Source organism: Ambystoma mexicanum, chromosome 7q (genome assembly GCF_040938575.1).
Source record: "Ambystoma mexicanum isolate Mex_15411 chromosome 7q, UKY_AmexF1_1, whole genome shotgun sequence".
NCBI classification, from domain to species: Eukaryota; Metazoa; Chordata; class Amphibia; order Caudata; family Ambystomatidae; genus Ambystoma; species Ambystoma mexicanum.
Window position 1 is genome coordinate 749,461,081 of NC_090941.1, and position 20,053 is coordinate 749,481,133.

General features: G+C 44.2%; 1 protein-coding gene across 2 annotated transcripts in view; it reads right to left on the reverse strand.

The window, feature by feature from the left end:
• Nucleotides 1–20,053, reverse strand: part of ATM (ATM serine/threonine kinase) — a 3,046,976-nt gene that overhangs the window by 2,241,938 nt on the left and 784,985 nt on the right. For both annotated transcript variants that reach the window (XM_069640412.1, XM_069640413.1), the window contains 2 exons: nt 16,168–16,362; nt 4,851–4,943 (listed from right to left, as the gene is read on the reverse strand). In XM_069640412.1, the coding sequence (XP_069496513.1) occupies nt 4,851–4,943; nt 16,168–16,362 (288 nt within the window). The remainder of the gene's footprint in view (nt 1–4,850; nt 4,944–16,167; nt 16,363–20,053) is intronic.

A 20,053-nucleotide genomic window follows, 5' to 3' on the forward strand; every position in this document is an offset into this window, starting at 1 on the left:
CCCAATCAGTCCTCATACTACTGGATATATCAGCGGCCTTTAATACGAACACACAACAATCAAGAGACTGGAAAAATCCAGTATTCAAAGTTCTGCACTAAAATGGCTGAAATTTGTCCTCACCAACAGAACAGAAAGAGCCTACATACCACTGTTTACATCAAATACAAAATCACCTGCAGAGTACCAAAAGGATCAAACCGCGCCACACTCCTCTTCAAGATTTATATGACACACCTAGTGAAACTCATTCAGACTCAGACTGACAGCCTAAAATTACACAGACAACAGCCAGCTCATCTTCAAGATACCTACTAACTACAACCCTGACATCTCAAACAATAAATGCCTCAACGACAAACACCTGGGTGGCAAGCGACAACCTTAAACTAAACCCAACCAAAACAGAAATAATGATTACCCCACGCAACGACAATCTAACTCAGACATCTGTCAGCTGGCCCTCGAGCATGGGAGCTCAAACAGAGACATCAACAGTGATAAGAAATCAGAGAAATCTCATGGACTGTGGGTCTCACCTTTGTGTGATCATTTCCTTGATATTATCAAGAACAGACAACACTAATAGTCTACCTAGGAATACCAAAACTCCTCACCAACAAATTACACTGCATCCAAAAAACTGCAGAAGGACTACCGCAGGGACTAAATAGAAGACTGCACATCACACCAGCCCTGAAAAGTCTACACTGGCTAATAGTAAAGAAATGTATCAACTTCATAGCCTTCTGCATTGCCTGGAAATCACTATATTGACAAGGAGCCAAATTTCTCCAAGCAAATATCACTCGATACATACTCAGAAGAGCTTTGAGGTCCAGCAACGACCTTCAAATAAGAACAATGCACCACAAGAAAACAAAATTCGGAGGAACCGCCTTCTCCTTTCTGATTGCCAAACTAGGTTACTAACAATGGCATCCATCTAACTTTCAGAAAATGGCTAAAAGCATGGTTATTTACCTCACCAAAATAAAAACGGACCGACAACTATACAACCATCCTCACGACCAGACCAATCCAAACACACACAGTGCCAAAACCTCATCCATAGACTGCAACCTCAGAATAAAGAAACCACAAAATAAATGCCCACAAAGGAAACAATAATACACCTGCAAAAAACCCAGAGCCAAAACAAAACCCACTAACCATTTCTCTTTTCTCTTCCATACCCCCACACCTCACTCTTACCATACACACCCAGGTGGCTAACAACCCTGCTAAAAACACAAACCGCACATCACTAACCAAGGTACAAAACCAATAACAATAACACAAACACTGGATACTGCCCATCCGGAAACAACAAGACCCAAGATACAAAACAAAGCACACCCAGAAAGCTCACACGCAGAGATGCCAGTTACTCCTGTTTCTACAGGCATAAACAGATGAGCACATCTATCCTATCCCTCTCTGCCTCACTACCCAACCCACCCACTTTACCTTACAGAGCCAAAAGAGCAGCTGAGACCATGGAAACGGCAGTAGTGCGCTCTACAAATCAATTTAGCTTAACATAACAGTGTATGTGGTGACTGCCCGAAGTGATAGATCGACTTCCAGGAGAGAGGGTTACAGAGACGTTTGAGGAAAAGATGAAAAGTGCCATTGAAAGGGATAATGTTAGGAGGCTGTTCTAAATTTCTCTGGTGTGGGGTCCAGCAAGATCAACCGGCATGTGTAGCAGTTCTCACTGGCAAACATGGCAGACTTGATTCTTAGGGGTGGAGGGGTGCAGGTAGCAAGGTACAATTAGTCACGCACAAGCACACAACACGCACATTATGTACTGAAAATATATAGTGAATAATAAAATGAGTAAACACGGTTAAAATAGAACATAGTATATGTAGAAAAGCAGTAAATGGTATAAACAAGATGCAACCTGCTACTAACACCAGTAGAAAAAGATCAGTTTTGTTAAGTAAAGCACTATCCACTTTCTAAGGTGGACTGGTAGTGAAGAGTAGTGATGAAGCAAACAATAGGTCCTAGAAAATAACACGTATTAAAAATACAGTCAATAGATTAAATGGTCTAAACAAAGGACTCCTCTGACCCCTTGGATCCTTAAAACTAGTCGAAACAGGTACATTCAGCACAATCCGACCTGCTTTGGAAGGCACATTGGGAGTGAATTACAGTGATTAAATTACATCTAAACTCACAGATACCTTGAAAATACAAATATTGCCTTTAAGATTCCAGGACCCTAAAAGGGGAAAAGTAAATATGGCAGTTTACAGTTAAAAGTGTCACTTTTAGAGAGCTTTAACCAGACACACCCAATTGGTCTCTTGTAGTTATGGCGAAAAACGGGTAAGTATCACTTACAGTCCATGGGTGAGAGACAGAGGTAACCATCCAGATGAATCAGTGTGATTCCTTTAGAGATGCTCAGAACCTAGGACACACTGCGAAAGGGCCAGAGAAGGATCGCTGCAGAGTGTAATTCATGCCCACAAAAGGAAGACGACTGCGGTCAGAGGTGGGGGAATATAGCTAGGTAGTGCTTCAGCCAGTATACCATGGAAGCCCGGATTTGGGCCAGAGGCCAATGGAACAGTGACAGAAGGCAATGGCTGCAGCCAAAACAACTCAGGAAGCACTGTGCATAGGGGAGTGTAGGTGCTTGAACTGGGTGTGGCTAATTTATGGTTGAGGTCTCCAGTCAGCATATGAAGAGACTCTGGTGAAGAATGAGCCTAAATAGGATCTGATGGAGACTTCACTTCACAATGACGAGGGCACCACAGTAGCGACAGCAGCGATGGAGCACAGAGGAGACCAGCAAGCAGGTCAGAGGTAGTCCAGATAGAGAAAAATGCTCAGCCAAGGCAACAGGATTAGGGCCATGATGGGGAAGCAGCTGCAGGAGGTGTTGCAATACATCTTACAAAGAAGCAGAGATGGGGTAGACCAGCGGCAAGCCACTCAAAGGCCAGCCAAGTCATCAGAGAGCCTCTCGCCTTAGGTATACTAAGTGCTAGAAGGACAGAAAGGTTTCTAGGAGAACACTAGCACAGCAGGCATGGAGTGTACAGCACACAATGTGGGAAGGATGCACAAGGGGAGCCTTGCCAAAAGGATTCTTCAAGCAGGAAGGCAAAAGGGCATGCTCAACAAAAGGGCAGGGCCCAGTCAGTACAGCAGAGTCAGGTTCCTTGGAAGCAACCCTTCTTACCAGCAGTTTTCCACATATGTTTCCCATGACAAGACTGTTAAAAAACAAGGTCTCCCTAGTTATAGACACACACAGACACATACACAGGTAACCATATCCACCAATCGACAAACTTGCACTATTTCAGGTTTTGGCTGCAATCCTTTTCTGGCTAGCCAGGCAAACTCTAGACATTCAGGCACACCCACATAGGTGTGCACTGAGAGGTCTGGGAGATCTTCATCCAGCTTAACCCAGACAGCAGTCCCACAAAAGGTGCTTGGTTAGACTCAATCCAAAGCCTACTGGACAAACCGCCCATTTCTCAGTCTACTAAAACAAGACCTATCACAAAACAAATTGTAGGGGCTAAAAGACTTTTAAAATGACTTATTACACCAATGACCACCATATATGCCAATTGTTTTCCAACACTAAAACATGGTGTAGCGAAAACAAAATGTCTAGCTGCCACCAGCCTACTCCTCAGCACTTTCTGGATGCAAACTCACCCGCAGACAAAGTGGTGTGCTTAAACAGTACCAGTGCTTTGGTAGCCAAATGGGCTCTTACGGGCAGCAGACCAAAAAAAAAAAAGAGTTTCAACTGCGGGGGCTCTACAAAAAATTAAATCTGAAAACAATATAAGCCAGATAAAGGTTTAGTGGGGTTACAATTTGAAAAAAAGAACCCAAAACTGGAATTCTACACTAACAGTCACTGGGCAGACAGGGTGAATATTGCAATTTCATGGTCTTCTTATAATTGGTCTCTGCCTCAAAGGGCTGAGACTCCACCGTTACTTGAATTTCTTAACAGACAAAAACGTCTCCCTAGAGGCCAAAAGCTCAATTGGAACTGGAGACTAAGTTGGTGTTTTCATGTTCTTGTGAAGGGTGGACACATCTTAACAACCTTAGGGTGCATTGACAGGGGCATGAGTTTCAATCTTTGGTGTCAAGATCTGACCACAGCGCTTGCACAACACAGACATCGTCTTCCAGCACTCTTTGCAGCATTTGAAACCTAGCTCACGGGAGACATGATCCATGTCTACATTACTAAGAGCAGTGGTGTTCCAAAGAAGCAGTCTGAGTGCACACAACACAGGAAATAGGGTCAGGGGGTGCATTTGGCTCCAAATAGACCACCCATGACATCAACACTGGAGTCATGTGTGCCAAATACACTGATCAGAACTAGAGAGTACCCCCTAGTGATTGAACTTTTTTAGAGGCAAACTTGCACCTGGATGATAGTTCTAAAAATGAGGAGGAATCTGTAGGAGTAAGGAATCCATTAGGAAAGTAGATATCTATACCTGTGATAAAGTGGTCAATCCAGGAGAGCTTTATGGGCCATGTATTTCTTTGAAGTAGCCCAACAGCCATTTCTTGAAACTGCTTATTTTAGGTAAAACATTAATAGCAAATTAAAGTATAACTATTTAGTTCATACATAAACAGAACTTTAGACAAGGGAGCCTTTGGGCTATATTTAACTTCAAGTATATGCACAGTGCATCTAAAAACACTCAAGTGGTACGACCTAAAAAAATAAATATCTTTCTTCAAAGCATACATTATTTTACAACAAAACAATGTTCACTAAATGATGGCCATAATTCACTAAATAGAAAATGTTTACACAGCATACTTACCACTCTGTTCTTTGGAAAGTTCTGATTGCTGTGCTGCAGTCTTTCATCGTAAGACTCACAAGAATTTTCGGTAGAACATAAGGGGGAAATTCCCTGCAAGAAAATTGAAAGACCATCACTCTCTCCTAAGAACAGTGTTGAAAATGGCTCAATCATAAAAGCTAAACTGCACTTCCAAACCTGATGGTTAGGTTAACGCTTAATGTTTTTCTGACTACCTAGCATCAGTTGAGCCCCACCTCTATGTCGACCATTAGGAAAATCCTTGCTGAACTACTTTGTGGCAACACTATACCTGACAATCATCTTTAGAAGACGATTGCAAGTAAGCCGAGCATAAAAAGATAACGCCATACAACGTTTCCCTCGCCTAGGACAGGTCTCTGGGACAATAGTGAGTCCCCCCGCCACCCCACCCCCGGGAATTATCCTCTCACATTTGAAGAGTGCAGGCAGGCCTATACAGTAGGGGAAAGGGATAGGTTTGAGTATTTACAACTTCACCACTGAAGGACTCAAACACAAGTGGAAGCCCTGGGGAAACGTGAGATTACTCTTTATTAAGATTTGTTTATAGGTGATCCCAGAGAGCCAAGCTACTAGCTCTTTAGATGGTGTTAAATGGATCCAGGTTTAAATCTCTGCATATCTATATGTCCATGTGGGAGGAAGATGTAGGGAGACCTATAGATCACCTCACATGGATCAACATCTGGACGAGAGCCAACAAGCAGTTCAACTTAGAGAAAAGAGCTTTAAGCTGTTGTTCCGATGGTACCTTACTCCGGAACGGATGCATAAAATCACCCCGACCATCTCTGTGGGATCCTTTTGGTGGGAAGGTCCTCAAGTTCAAACATTTTGACAGGCAGTGGTCACTCAAATTAGAGAAATATGTGGTTTTGAATTGGAGATGGAACCACTGGTTTTACTCCTGGGAAATGAAGACACTCAGGGGCATTACACGTTGAATGCCAGAAGCTTCAGACTGATTACCTTTTTCCTGGTAGCAGCACATTTAGTAATTACAATGGAAATCACAAGTCATGCCGCGTATAAAGGAATGGTGGGCCAGAATGTGGTATTTGACTGCCATGTCCAAAATTGATGGAGCAATGAAGGGAGAAATGTTGTAATTTCTGGCAGATTGGGCCCCACTGATCCAGTTTGTAAATGACTCTGATAACCCCAACATTCACCATAGGCCTAACGAGATGTCCTCCTTTTCACTACTGTAATGAGTGGACTTCGCTGCTTTACCTGTGTCTCTGCATGTGATCTAATCCTCAAGCCACACCTCACTATATACTCATGAACAATGACTGGATGGATTTACAAATTTGTTTTGTTTCTTTCTTTATTTGGTTTTTGCTTTTGGGAATGATTTGTTTAAGTTGTAGGAAAACTTGACAGATATGGATTTATATTATACCAGCGAGATGCTAGTCAGATTTGATCTTACTAAAAAAAATAAAAATAAAAAAGGGAATTGCATTACTTCAACTCTGACATGTAATGGCTTAACAATTATGGTATTGGGTGCATTGTTGTATATAGTATGATTCATTAAACTTTAAAATGATAAAAATAAAAAAGATAACGCCATTTGCCTGCCTCGTTTCATTCGTGGAGATTTGTATTACAACTGGCATCCAGCCTTTTCTATATAACACACGAAAAGAGGCTGAACTCTGACTAAAGCTTCAAAGGGTTGCACTTAAGTAACAGCATGTTCACTTTACCTCGTACAACCCCTATTAGAACACTGCTTTGACCATGGAGGTTTTTCTCTGGGGAGGGGTTCACAAGACAATCAAGTGGTGTGTGCAAAGTGTGTCCACTCAGAACAAAACACACTCAATGGTAGTGTAGAAAAACAGTCTTGCATCAATCTGAAGAGGTATCAAGGTACAGTTAGACCCTCACAAACATAAAACAAAAACACAAACAAATCAGCACCAGTGACAGGATTGGATACAGAGTAGCCAGGGACAAGAATTTACAGTGTTGTCTGTGGTAGAAACAGCCACAGAGCAACGGTACATAGGTGGGATTTCTGGTCCCGATTGGATCCAGTTTGGAGACAGTAGGGAGTCTATGGTCAGAAAGAGCAGAGTTGCCAGGAGTTCCAGAGCCAGGAGAACAAAATCCCAAAGAAGAGAGGCAACCTATGATGACAACCCAAGATTAGGTGGGCAATGCAGCAGGTTCAGTAGCCAGGATGCAGTGAAGGGGATCCAGCAAATGGGCCACTGGGAGCAGGAAATGGCCACTCAAAGAGAAACAGCTAGAGGAGGTGATGCATAGCGCCAGATAATGGATCAGGCCAAAGAAGAGTAGAAGCAGGCACTTCATGGTAAGGTCAATGCAGCAGGACTTCCCAGCAGGAGTCCAGAAAGCACCTCGAGGACATGAAGGCTTCTAGAAAGTGACAGAGGCTGCATGCTTGGAGTTTTAGCGTGCAGTGTCAGGGGGAAGTTTATGAGCCCAGAAGAGATTCTTCCAGCCAGCAGACAGAAGCATCCGCAAAAAGACAAGGCCCTGAGAAGAGCAGGTCACACAAATCGTAATAGCAGGACTTAATCACCATCAGCCTTCCAATTAAGTTGCAGGACAGATCTGTGTATACGCACAGGATCTCCTTAGGTATGGACACACACACATGGGGTCAAAGGTAAGCCTGCCCACCAATCCACAAATCAGTTATATGTGATATTTATGCATATTGAAGGACAAACACAAAAAAGACCGATTTATTTGGGACGATTGTGCGGCATTCAATATGCAGAAATAAGACACTTCCATGACCCCCCAAACTCACCCCATCCCCCACTGAATAATATCCCCCGCCAACCTCTATCCACCCCCCGCTTATAGGATTACTTGAAAATGAAGGAGTTTCACCCTCTCAACCTCTGGTGCATCGTGTGCACTATCCTGTTGAGTAGGGGAGGCAGAGTTACCCTGGAACGTGTTGAGACAACAGGAACATCCTGTGTTTGAGAGCCCATTTCCAAATGTTCTGGGACAGCTTGGATAGCCCTGGAGAGTGTGTGCCCCCTTGCTTGTTCAAGTAATACATGGCCGTGGTGCTGTCTGTGCGAATCAGGACTGTCTTCCCCTGTAACTGTGTCTGAAAGGCTTTCAGTGCTTTGAGTACGGCTAACAGCTCCAACAGATTTATGTGGTTGGATGCTACTTCTGGGGACCACACGCCATGCGCCGTCTGATGAAGCAGGTGAGCCCCTGACCCCATGACAGATGCGTCTGTCGTGAGAGTGGCTTCTACTGAGGGGGTGGTGAAGGTTTTCCCCTTCAAGAGGTTTTCCCTCGACCACCAGTAAAGAGAGAGAACAAGGGCTGGTGAGACAACCGCCAGATCTTCCCATTGTCCGCTGGCCTGACACCACTGGCTGTTGAGCCACTCTAGCATAGAACACAGACGCGCGTGAGGAACTAAGTAAATGCAGGATGCCATCATTCCTAACAGCCGCATTGCTTTGCGTACCGTCACCTGTCCACGGGCTACATATTGAGGGATCTGAAACAGCATGTTTTGAACCCTCTCATTGGAGGGGAAGACGAGGCCGTCTTCTGTCTGAATTAGAGCCCCTAGGAACTGTTTGACCTGACTGGGGTCTGGGCTGGATTTCTTCTTGTTGATGGAGAATCCCAGGCTGAATAAGAGGTCTATTGTCTTCTGGGTGATCAACAGGCATGTTCCGTAGGAATCCCTGAGCCAGTCGTCGAGGTAAGGGTAAACCGGAACAGATTCTCTGCGCTTGTGCCCTGCTGACACTGCCACTACCTTTGTAAACACCCTTGGCGCTGAGGCAATGCCGAAGGGGAGTACTTTGAACTGATAGTGCTTGTCCTCTATCATGAACCTTAGGTATTTTGTGTGTGCTGGCAACATTGAAATATGAAAGTATGCATCTTTCATATCCAGTGTTGCCATGTAATCCCCATGTTTCAGCAGAGGGATTACCACCTGCAACGTGACCATACGAAACCTTTGAGGTTTGACAAATTTGTTCGATGGGCGCAATTCTAGCACAGGGCGCATGGTGAGATCCTTTTTGGGTACAAGGTAGTGCACTGAATAAATACCCTTGTTTACCTGTAGAAGAGAGACGACTTATATGGCGCCCTTTTCCTACAGAATCTCGACCTCTTGCAGTAGGATGTGTAGGTGTTCCGGCATCAGGCGTCTTGATTTTGGCAGTCTGAATTGAGGTGGTCAGCAGAATTCTATGCAGTACCCGTGGGCGACGGTCTTGAGCACCCACTGGTCTGTTATCCCCTCCCATGCATGAAGGAATGATAAACGTCCCCCGACCGGGAGGCATGGGAGGGGATCTTGTTCTGAGGGTCATTTCTGACCTGAGGCCGGGGAGCCTCTGGTGGTGGAATTCCAGCCTCTACCTTTTCCACAGCGCTGTCCTCTAGGTGGGTACGTGGTGGTGGTGTTGGATCCTTGTCCTGAAGACCAGTTGATTCCTGAACCATACTGGTTCTGAGGGGAGTAAGATTGCCCAATGAAGAGAACCGCCCCTTCTCTGTTGTGAAGGCCTTTGGGTAATCTGCTTTAAGGTTTTGAGAGTCTCATGCTCCTTCTTAGCTGTCTCAAGCGCTTCGTCCACGGCCTTGCCTAACAAGTAGGTCTCTTCAACCGGCTTGTTTATTAAGGCTGCTTGAGTTTCAGGCTTCAACCCAGAGTTCCTCAACCAGGCGTGCCTTTTCAGTAATGTACCCTGGGCCAAGGTCCTTCCCGCCGTTTCAGCAGCGTCCAAAGTTCGCTGTTGTACCTGGATGTAATTGCTAATGCGTTGGCCGATTTCACTGTAGTGGCCCCCTGGTACTTTTTTTCCCCCAGTGTATCCATTTCTCGGCCTTCTGCTTCCAGTGGTATGGTACACTTATGCGCCCGAGCGTGAGTTTTTCTGATTGCAGCTGCGGAGGCCCTAGACTCTGGTGAAGGTTGTGGCGCGAGACCTTCAGGTGTGTAGTCTGGTGCCTTGAACTTTTCTCTAGTCTGCCCTTGAAAGCTGGTTCTGTGAAAGGGTGCCTCATGGTAAGGAACCCCTCCTCCCATACATGGTTGAGGATAAGGATTGCCATTACTGACTTCCTTCTTTTGTGCATTGATCGAAGAGAACACATTCTTTTTTCTCTTTAGAGCGGATGAGGCCAATTTCTTGGCATGCCTTTGTCACCAATGTTTGGAATGACCCAATCTCATCAGGCGGCGATGGTTTTGGGGGCTCATCAGCTGGTTCGTTCATTTGGATATCATCCATGTTCCATTGGTCATCTGGATGTGGTGATCCAGTGGTAGTCGTAGATGCTGTATCCCGCAGATCCTGATCTCTGTCCATGTCAGTGAGCTTTCCCGCTGCCTAGCCTGCCGGGTGTAGAACCGCAGATTTAGCAGTTTTTCCCTTTGTTTGTGACAAGGCATGAGTATTTCCCTGAGCTTGACATTCGGGGGACCTGACTGTACAGGGAAAGTGACCTCTTTCTGTGCTTATGCTTTTTAGTGACTTTGTGTGGTGGGGAGTCTAATCTTTGGGAATCTGGTGAAGACCTGGCTGGTGACGCGGGTCCTGCTGTAGGTACAACCCATTGTGCTTCTGGATTCTCGTGTGGTGTTGTAGGAGCCTGTGGCCCGGTTGTCAATCTGGTGTGCAGCTGGGCAAGTAGATTTTGTAACATGGACAACATTTGTATTAAGAACATTGTCTGCGGATTGAGCAGCAGCTCTTATGGCTGCACCAGATGGAGAGATCCCAGAATTCCCCTTGGGTTATGCTGTGGTTGTTGTGCATGGCACGGAGAACTCAACAGTGGAGGTGGCAGCGGCAATTCCTTTTACATTACCATGGATTTAATCCGAATAGGAGAATACAGGCGATGCTGCATGTAGCACCTAGCATTCAGAGTCTACCTCATACTGCAGGTTGTCATCAGGCATGACTTGCGAGCATGTAATCGGGGAGATTGGTGCTGTGATTGGCTGGGGTTGTATCCCGCCCTGTTCCACTGACTGGTGCTGCGTTGCATGCTGCACTGACTCCGTAGTGCGGGCCGGTGCGCCCTCTGTTGACTGTGTTGGTGGGCATACTTTATCCACCATTGGCTTGGTAATGTCGACGGCAGATGTTCTTGGAGTTTCTTGGAGTTTCTTGACTCAGTTTGTCTTCTGATGAGTGTTTTTCTTTAGTCAACTGGTTCCCTGTCTACCAGCGTTTTTAGATTTTCGACAAGTTGTTCTCAGTTGACGAGCGCTTGTCCGCTGACTAGTGCCTGTCGAGCGATTGTCCATGGACGAGTGCTTGTCTGTCACTGAGCGCTTGCATGCTGACTAGTGCCTCTCTGTTGTCGACCGTCCTTCCGTCGATGGCCCTCCCTTTGAAGATGATTTCTTCTTTCCGACAGTCGCAGAGTGTGCGCGCGGGGTCTTTGATGGTGTGTGAGCCACCAACAACGTCACCAGCGGATTTCTTGCCACCTCCTTTATCGATGACAGCAGTGATTTCGTTTTTGAAACGCTCCACTTAATTATTAGTTTTGTTGTTCTACAAGGCCTTTCTTCTGACTTTGCCCTTTTTGGCATAGACTCTCTCTTTTCCGATGGCCTGGGGGTCACCAGACTCTTAGAAGACTCTGCTTCTGATGGAGGGTAATGGCCCTCATTTAGCCAGCAAAAAAGGTGTCTCTGCCTGTCCTGTAACGTTTTGGTGCTGAAACCCTTACAGATCTCACACTCCTCGGCAGAGTGGTGTGGGTACAAGCAATAAATGCATTCAGTATGTATCTCACCCACGAAAGAAAATGTTAGGCCGCAGATTGCAAAGGCCTTAAACAGGGACTTCTTCCCTTCCATCCTCTATCCCCTTTTCCACTATCTGATAGAGGAGATGATCCTGCAGATGTATTTCCAAAACTTGAAGTAATGTAGATGTAGAAATGTAGTTGTGGAGATTTCTCTGAGGAAAACCAACACGAAGATTCCTTCCAGCATGACATGCGGCTAGAATCTGAAGGGAAGCTGCAGGGGAGGAGCTAAATTCTCGACATCTAATTGGTGGGGTTCGAAAGCACCCATAAGGAGGTGAATGGGCTACAAAAGACACCTATTTTTCTTTACTTACTGTTGTAAAATGTTAACCGAGTATTCCAAACCTGATGACGGGGAATGTTCATTACATGTGAATCTATGAAATGCAATGTTGGAGAAGGGGAGACGAATGAGGAGGAGCTGGAAAATAATGAGATAAAAGTGGAGACTGACCAAAGGGGCGAGGAAAGGAGAAGAGAACAGGAGCAGAATTACCAGGAGTCGCAGAGAGAAGGAGGGTGATGAAAGGAGAAATACCAAGAGGCAGACAAAGGTGGAGGTGGAAAAAGATAACAGAGGTTTGGGGGAAGCGAACAGAGGAACACGAGAATGAGGGGACACTTAGAACAGAAGTAAGAAGGAGGCTGGCAACAGCTGCTAGAAAAAGGAGGTACATCAGACTCTGAATGAGTTTAGATGATGGTGTGGCGAGTACTGAACCCAGAATATAGAAGGGAGTAGCCTGGCATGGGTGGAGGAACGAACAGGTGGGCGAGTGTCAAGGATGTGTAGGTGAAGCACATGCAGATAGAGAAGCAAGAGAGGGTGATTAGGGTAGGTCCCCAAGGTATGAGGTCATGGTGAGACACCTGGGGGGAGAGAGAAATTGAGTTGGTGGGCTCTAGACACAGGACCCAAAGAGAGGCATGCAGAGGGTGTGAGGCCTAGTAAAGCCGTGTAGACGCCCTTATGGTAGTCTCCAAGAACACTCCAAGAAAAATGTAAACGTCAGAGATAGACTTTTCTTACAGTCAGGAAAGGACCACAGGAAATGACAAGATGAATCACGAGAGAGATAAGTCTTGCAGTTCCTTATGTTTTGTTCAGATCAACCTGCATATAATGCCCCTTAAAACAGCGAAACTGTGAAGCTGCCAGGAGAGACTAGGACCTGGGTTTACCAACAACTACTTTGCATTTTTACTTTTTAACCTTGAGACAACAATTCGAGAGTCTTCCCAAGAAAATGACGACACCTTAGTGAACAAATATGCTAACACAGATTTAACTATTTTGTGCGTATCCTTGGGCCTAAGGGAATTGATTTGGTTCTCTTCCTGTTACATACCTGACTTGGTTACGGTCATGGCCCTTTCAGAGGAGAGAGGGGTCACCTCTCAACCTGTGGTAGACGGCCTATCAGGGTGCTGCCAGGGCCTATCCTACCCCATACATGGGGAGCAGAAGTAGAGGGGGGCACCAGTCCCAGATTCCCAACAGTGCCTGATTGACTGTTATAACTGCTGATACCACTGCCCCATCCATAGTGCCTCCTTGCCATCGATTTATCCTGGCAAGGTGTTTTCTATTTCTCTTTCATAACTACCTGCTCCAGAAGCCTGCAGGACACAGCTGCAAGAACCCCGACCAGAGCCAGAAGATCAAGTGGGATGGCCAGCAGCCCTCGCCTGCAATACATCTCAGCAGGTAATTGGGAAACCCGACCTGATGGCACAGAAGAACACCATCACAAAAAAAGCAAAGATAAACTTAAAGAATGCAGAGGAATCATGCGACGAAAGACTGTTTGATGCCTAGAATGCAGGGGCGGGCTTACTTGTGGGTTATAAAGCATGTGGCTCAAAGATCCAAACCACTGGGGAATGATCTGTGTGATTTTCCGTGGCAGAATTGTTTGCGACGGAATTGACCATAGTCAATTTTGCTGCAAATGCAATTTTACCACTGCCAAACCCCACAAATCTGCCCCCCCCATTACCCCCACTTACCTTTTCCTCAGCCGCTGCCTCTCTTGACCCTATGGTGTCAGTTCTGTCACTCCAACATGGGCTGGATCTGACACCGCAGGGTCCCCTTTTTTTGTCCTACGCCTCCAATCTTCAGGAAGCGGGGGAAACCCCTCCAAACCCCCCCCCCCTCACCCCCAAGGCCAGAAATGCTGAACATGGGTAGCCGGGGACACCCCTGCAACCCCCGGTTCCCATGTTCTGCAGTTATTAGTCAATTTGATCAAATTTGATCAACCAAATGGTACTGGCTGAATTCTGTCAGATGTACCATTCAATCAGTAAAATTTGATCAAATTGGCTAATACCGTGGGGAATGATCAAAGCTAGATTGGCCCCACAGGACAGGTGACCATGGGGAACTATTGGGAACCCAGAGATGGCATAGTGTGGATAAGTCTGGGTTATAAGAGCCCAGCCAGGAAAAATAGGCACGAAAGGTGTTTGGGGTGAGGTCAGAGGTGGAATTGGTAAACAAAAGACTAGGAAGTGCAAATGGCAGCATGGGGTGCTGGAAGGACTGTGGCAGTGTAATGAGAGACTAAACGTAAGGCGATGTGCATGAGAGAACGTGGTACCAAATAGGAGTGAATTATGTGAAAGGGAGCGACTGGTGAAAAAAAGAGGACATCAGGGAAGGGAGAAGGACATTAGGCAGTTTGACGAGCGAGTAGAGCGGTTAGAGTGAGAGAGACGATATGCATAAAGAACAATGGGCAAAGAGCAGGAGGAGAGTGGTGAGGAGAGAGAGTGGAAGCGAAAGGGAGAGAGCGATGAGAAGACCAGGAGGGAGGAGAGAGAGGATGAGTAGACAGAAAGAAAGGAGAAGACCAGTAGACAAATGGAGAGCAGAGAATGGAGAGTAGACACAGAAGAAAAGAACAAAAAGGAGGAACAGTGAGAAGGGTAGACAGGAGGAGATAGGCGAGAGGGAGACTAGTAAGATCACAGGGTGGAACAGAGAAAGAAGAGTAGTAGTAGGGCAGGGGGAAAGTGAGAGGAAGTAGTGGAGAGAGAAGGAGGTGAAGAGTGAGACTGCTGTAACAAGATAAAGAACAGACTAGAGCAGGACCCCTATTAGAAGGACCCATAGGTAGGTTAGACAGACAAGGCTACGGCCCTTAGGCCCTGCCTTAGTAGTAGTCGAACTTCAACAGAAGGGTGTACCTTGCACTAGTAAAGTATTGTGGACCATGGTGGGGAGCAGCGATCCCTGGGCTAGGGTGGAGGGGACCATGTGTAGGTTGAGAAAAGTCCTAGGGCATCCCTTAGTTCAGACCCGCCACTATCTTTCAGAGAGTACTTTCAATATCTTAATAAATTGTAAAAGCTTATTTTACCTAGATCTGTGGATTTGTGAGGCCATCTGTAACACATAACCCAATAGGTTTTGGAAAAGATACTTTGCTTTTTGCCTATGCTTGATCCTCTAAACCTTTGTGACAGGGACCTGACTTAGCTACTGCAGGAAAAGTAGACAAGCCCATCCCTGGTCTCTCCGCACAAAGAACTCTCCACAGTACAATTGTGCATGCAGAGGCTAAGCATGCAAGCAGATTGCCAGCTTGGCATACACACAACCTCCTAGCAAGTTTGTATTCTCCCTAGGCCCTGTGGCTTGATTTCACGCACTGGTCAAATGTTACGTTCGCATTAAAGTAAGACGTGAAATAAAAAAGCAACGATCCAAAAATAAAGGGTTGATGCTTATTCAAAGTACAGGATGTCAATATCTAAGAATTCGGTGCTGCAAGTCAATTGCAAGCCAATGGATAGAAAGATACAAAGAGCAATATATATTTTATGAGCAACCATCGCTGAAAGTTAACAGGTAAATGAGATGGGTGAATCATTCCTTTGGATTTCTTAGACAAATCCAAAATATCCAATAAAACAATTGTTACATTCATTAAACCCTGAATGTTGTCTCCATGAATCACATACATTAACTTGAAGGTCACCAGAAATGCTCTCATTTGTATGCAAAAACAAGTAAGCATGCTCAACATTTCTAAAGAAAACACTATATTCAACAATCGCATGCATTAAATATTAGTTTAATGTGAGGTCCCTTCAGAATAAAGCATGCACCCATGAATGGGGTCCAAAACCTTTTATGGTGTTTTTCTCTGTCACCCAAAACTACTTACAGACGAAGACTTCAATTTAAATTCATGAAAGGCTGCTACTCTCTGAGCAACTAGTCTATCTAGCTCTGTAGATTTTCGTTTGACCACAACCTTCAGAATAAGGCAAATCATTACGTTATAAAGAAAAACATAGAAATTGGATCATCAGCATGATCCTCACACACTACCCAGTAGTGCCTAGTGGTAGAGATCTTAGAATAATAAAATCAACAAAGCAAAGTCCTTCACATGTAGTAAACAGACACACTGCCATCTATCATTTGCGATGAACTGCATGCAGTTTTAACATCGTAGAGTACCTGCATAGAACTGGGGATTGATCTGCATGGTCCTCAATTTCTTCATCCTGATTACAGCACAGTAGCCATTTTATTACTGCTTCTTTGAAACTAAGTATACCAGTTCCTTCGCATGCTCCTTGTTCCATTCCTTTTTCAAAATTGCTTGGCAGCACACAGTCCGTTAATGCTAATGCAAAGCATCGAGCAGCAGAGCTGAAAAAGATGAAGCAAATACTGGTAGACCATTAAAGGTGCACATTTTATGTGAATGTTGTCAACAAACTACATAAAATACATTTGTTAAGTGTAGACCTGCAGGTGCACACTAGTTAAGCAAATGGCAAACACTGCACATAAGATCATTTCAGGAAGCACACAGATTCAGGACTAGTGATTGTCTTGGCTTCTGGTAAAGATCACCTTTGAGTGCCCTTATGGCATGTGTATATACATTACCATAAAACACTACATATAACACAAGAGATTACTTTCACATGGTTTAATAAAATGTCAGGATAGTGGGAGGGTTTCTAAGTGTTCTACGATACACTGAACAGAATGTTTGGGGGTAGAGGTTCAATAGCATTCTGTCCTAATTCGGCTGAAGTTTATGGGCTCAATCACAAGGGTTTCTGTAGCTCCAACAGACTATGGGATTCCAACAAAAAGTCTGTGGGTATTTTCCATTTTCCACTGTTAACTCTGCACTCTTCCGTTTTGGCGCCTCTGTGAGCTCCCCTGCTTTTCGTTCTGGTCTCTTGAAATAACCTATTTTCGGTCCAATTCATACTGTACTTCCAAAATGCCATTTTCTGGACTTGAGAGGCTGGGGCAGGTGAGCTGTGCACTCTGGTTCCCAACGCTTCAAACCGGACTGACACATGCCCTGCTAAGCAGGACCACCATCTCCCCGCTGTGGGTATTACATTATGTAATCGGGGAGAGTTGGTTCCTAGCTGCCTTGATTGACCACAGCAACCAGAATTCCCTGCAGCAACTACTGTGGATTTAACCAGCAAATTATGTACTGGACTGTCTCCCTGAAGAGTGTGTGAGGCATGAAAGTGCTTGGAGGAGAACATCACCTAGACTGTGGTGGTTTGAAGAGCGCACTTCAATCCTTTTGTGTGTGCAAAAAAGGCTAAAGAGAAGTTGTGGTCAAGTTGCACTAATACAAACCTATGACATTCAGTGATAAAAACTTTGTTAAAGGGATTTTACGGTTACAAGTAAAAAAATAAAAAAATAATAAGTAATTTAACCAAACCATAACTCGTGCCACCACCATGCACTAAGACTAACAACCAGGACATCAAAGATGACATCACAAATGGCCTCTCTGTGAAAAGTTGAATTTAGAAGTGTGCCCAATAGCCTCTCTGTGAAAAGTAGAATATAGAAGTGTGCCCAATAGCATCTCTGTGAAAAGTTGAATTTAGAAGTACATTTAGAAAGTTGCATTTAGAAGTGTACCCAATAGCTTCTCTGTGGAAAGTTGAATTTAGAAGTGTGCCCAATAGCCTCTCTGTGAAAAGTTGAATTTAGAAGTGTGCCCAATAGCCTCTCTGTGAAAAGTAGAATATAGAAGTGTGCCCAATAGCATCTCTGTGAAAAGTTGAATTTAGAAGTACATTTAGAAAGTTGCATTTAGAAGTGTACCCAATAGCTTCTCTGTGGAAAGTTGAATTTAGAAGTGTGCCCAATAGCCTCTCTGTGAAAAGTTGAATTTAGAAGTGTGCCCAATAGCCTCTCTGTGAAAAGTAGAATATAGAAGTGTGCCCAATAGCATCTCTGTGAAAAGTTGAATTTAGAAGTACATTTAGAAAGTTGCATTTAGAAGTGTACCCAATAGCTTCTCTGTGGAAAGTTGAATTTAGAAGTGTGCCCAATAGCCTCTCTATGAAAGTAGAATATAGAAGTGTGCCCAATAGCCTCTCTGTGAAAAGTTGAATTTAGAAGTGTGCCCAATAGCCTCTCTGTGGAAAGTTGAATTTAGAAGTGTGGCCAATAGCCTCTCCGGGAAAAGTAGAATTTAGAAGTGTGCCCAATAGCCTCTCTGTGAAAAGTAGAATTTAGAAGTACATTTAGAAAGTTGCATTTAGAAGTGTAGCCAATAGCCTCTCTGTGAAAAGTAGAATTTAGAAGTACATTTAGAAAGTTGAATTCAGAAGTGCACCCAATAGCTGTGAAATGTTGCATTTAGAATTGTGCTCAATAGCCTCTCTGTGAAAAGTTAAAATTAGAAATGTGCCCAATAGCCTCTCCCTGAAAGTTGATTTTAGAAATGTGCCCAATAGCCTCTCTATGAAGCTGATTTTAGAAGTGTCCCCAATAGCCTCCCTGTGAATTAGAAGTCTCTGAAAGGGCATGAAACACATCATATCTCACCAACATGCTTACTCTCTCCTTACATCACCACTCAACTAGAACACAGAGATACTATGACACCATTCGGTATAACTGTTCTCATATCAACATTCGCCGCTCTCTCCACATCATTCTAAATAATCACTGCTGGTTACACACCCCCCAGCGAGGCGTTCTCCTCAGGCCTAACGCAGCCACATCCGATCTGGATTAATCCTGCCAGAACGAACACATACTCCTGACCTCTCAACCACCACACCTACCGCTAGAAAGCAGCTATTACATTGATACTGCACGAGCTGTACACATACCTGGTGCTCACACGCACCTTTTTGACTCTCTCTACTCTCTCTACTGATATGAACTTCGGTTCCCAAGGGCGTTCAACCTACCAGCGCCTTCAGACCATACCAATGGTATATAAGGCGCTATATAAATGCAAAATAACAATAACAATAACAATATCACAGATGGCATCACATAGAAATTAATACTGATCAAAAGTCCATACAAGGGGTTGTGGGTCACAATGTTTGTGGCAACATATCAATGTTGACCGGGAGACCTCTCATAAACTACTTCATGTATTAAAAAACATACTCATAAACCAAAACGTTATACTGAAGTGTTGTTGTTAAAACAGTAACCTAATAATACATACACATAGGCTATGGCTGTATTTTTAATCTGGTTATACTGGGCAGTAAAATAATAAATCCAAGCCTATCAGAATATTGGCTAACGTTAAACTTGGAATTAACAGATAACAATACAGGACTTAACACACACGTTAGTACACACAATACATATAAAGAGCCTCAATGCATAGAAATCAGAGACACATACAGGGAAACTCTAGTAAGGATGAAAAACACCATCACCAGAAAATGACAACATTACAGTCAGCCCTACAGATAAGCACTGTTACTCCCTAAAAATCGGAAACTATGGCCAAAAAATAAGAAAATGGGGAGTAAAAATACACCCAATAAAAAATGGGAAATGGACAAATAGGAGCTTGTGCCCCTGCTTTCAACCAAACAGAACCATGGATGTGTTTGGGCCAGTAGTTCATGTAGTACTACAGGAAGACACTGCTATACCTATGGAAGATGGCAAATCTATCTTTTAATGTGCACGAATAACTTGGTGCAAAGAAGTATTTCTCACAAAATGATTTCCATTTTACAGTTTAACATATTTTTCTCATTTATAAAATAAACCCCTTGGGGATGGGACTCACGTTTAGACTCCCTAAAAATCATTTTACTCACACTTCAAAATCTTATCTGGAGCACTTATTAGAGTTCATTATCATGTATAGAGATTGTGTGTTTGAGGCCTGCCTATTGCCCCACATATGTACACCATGAGCAGAGGCCAAACCCGAAGGAAAGTACCTTAACAACTTAAGACAAGTTTAAAGTCTAGGTATATAGCACCTTTTGAATTTTAAAATTCTCACAGTCACTGAACAAAAACAAACGGCCCAGATATGTGATGTCATCGATTTATTTATTCTTAATGTGTTATAGTA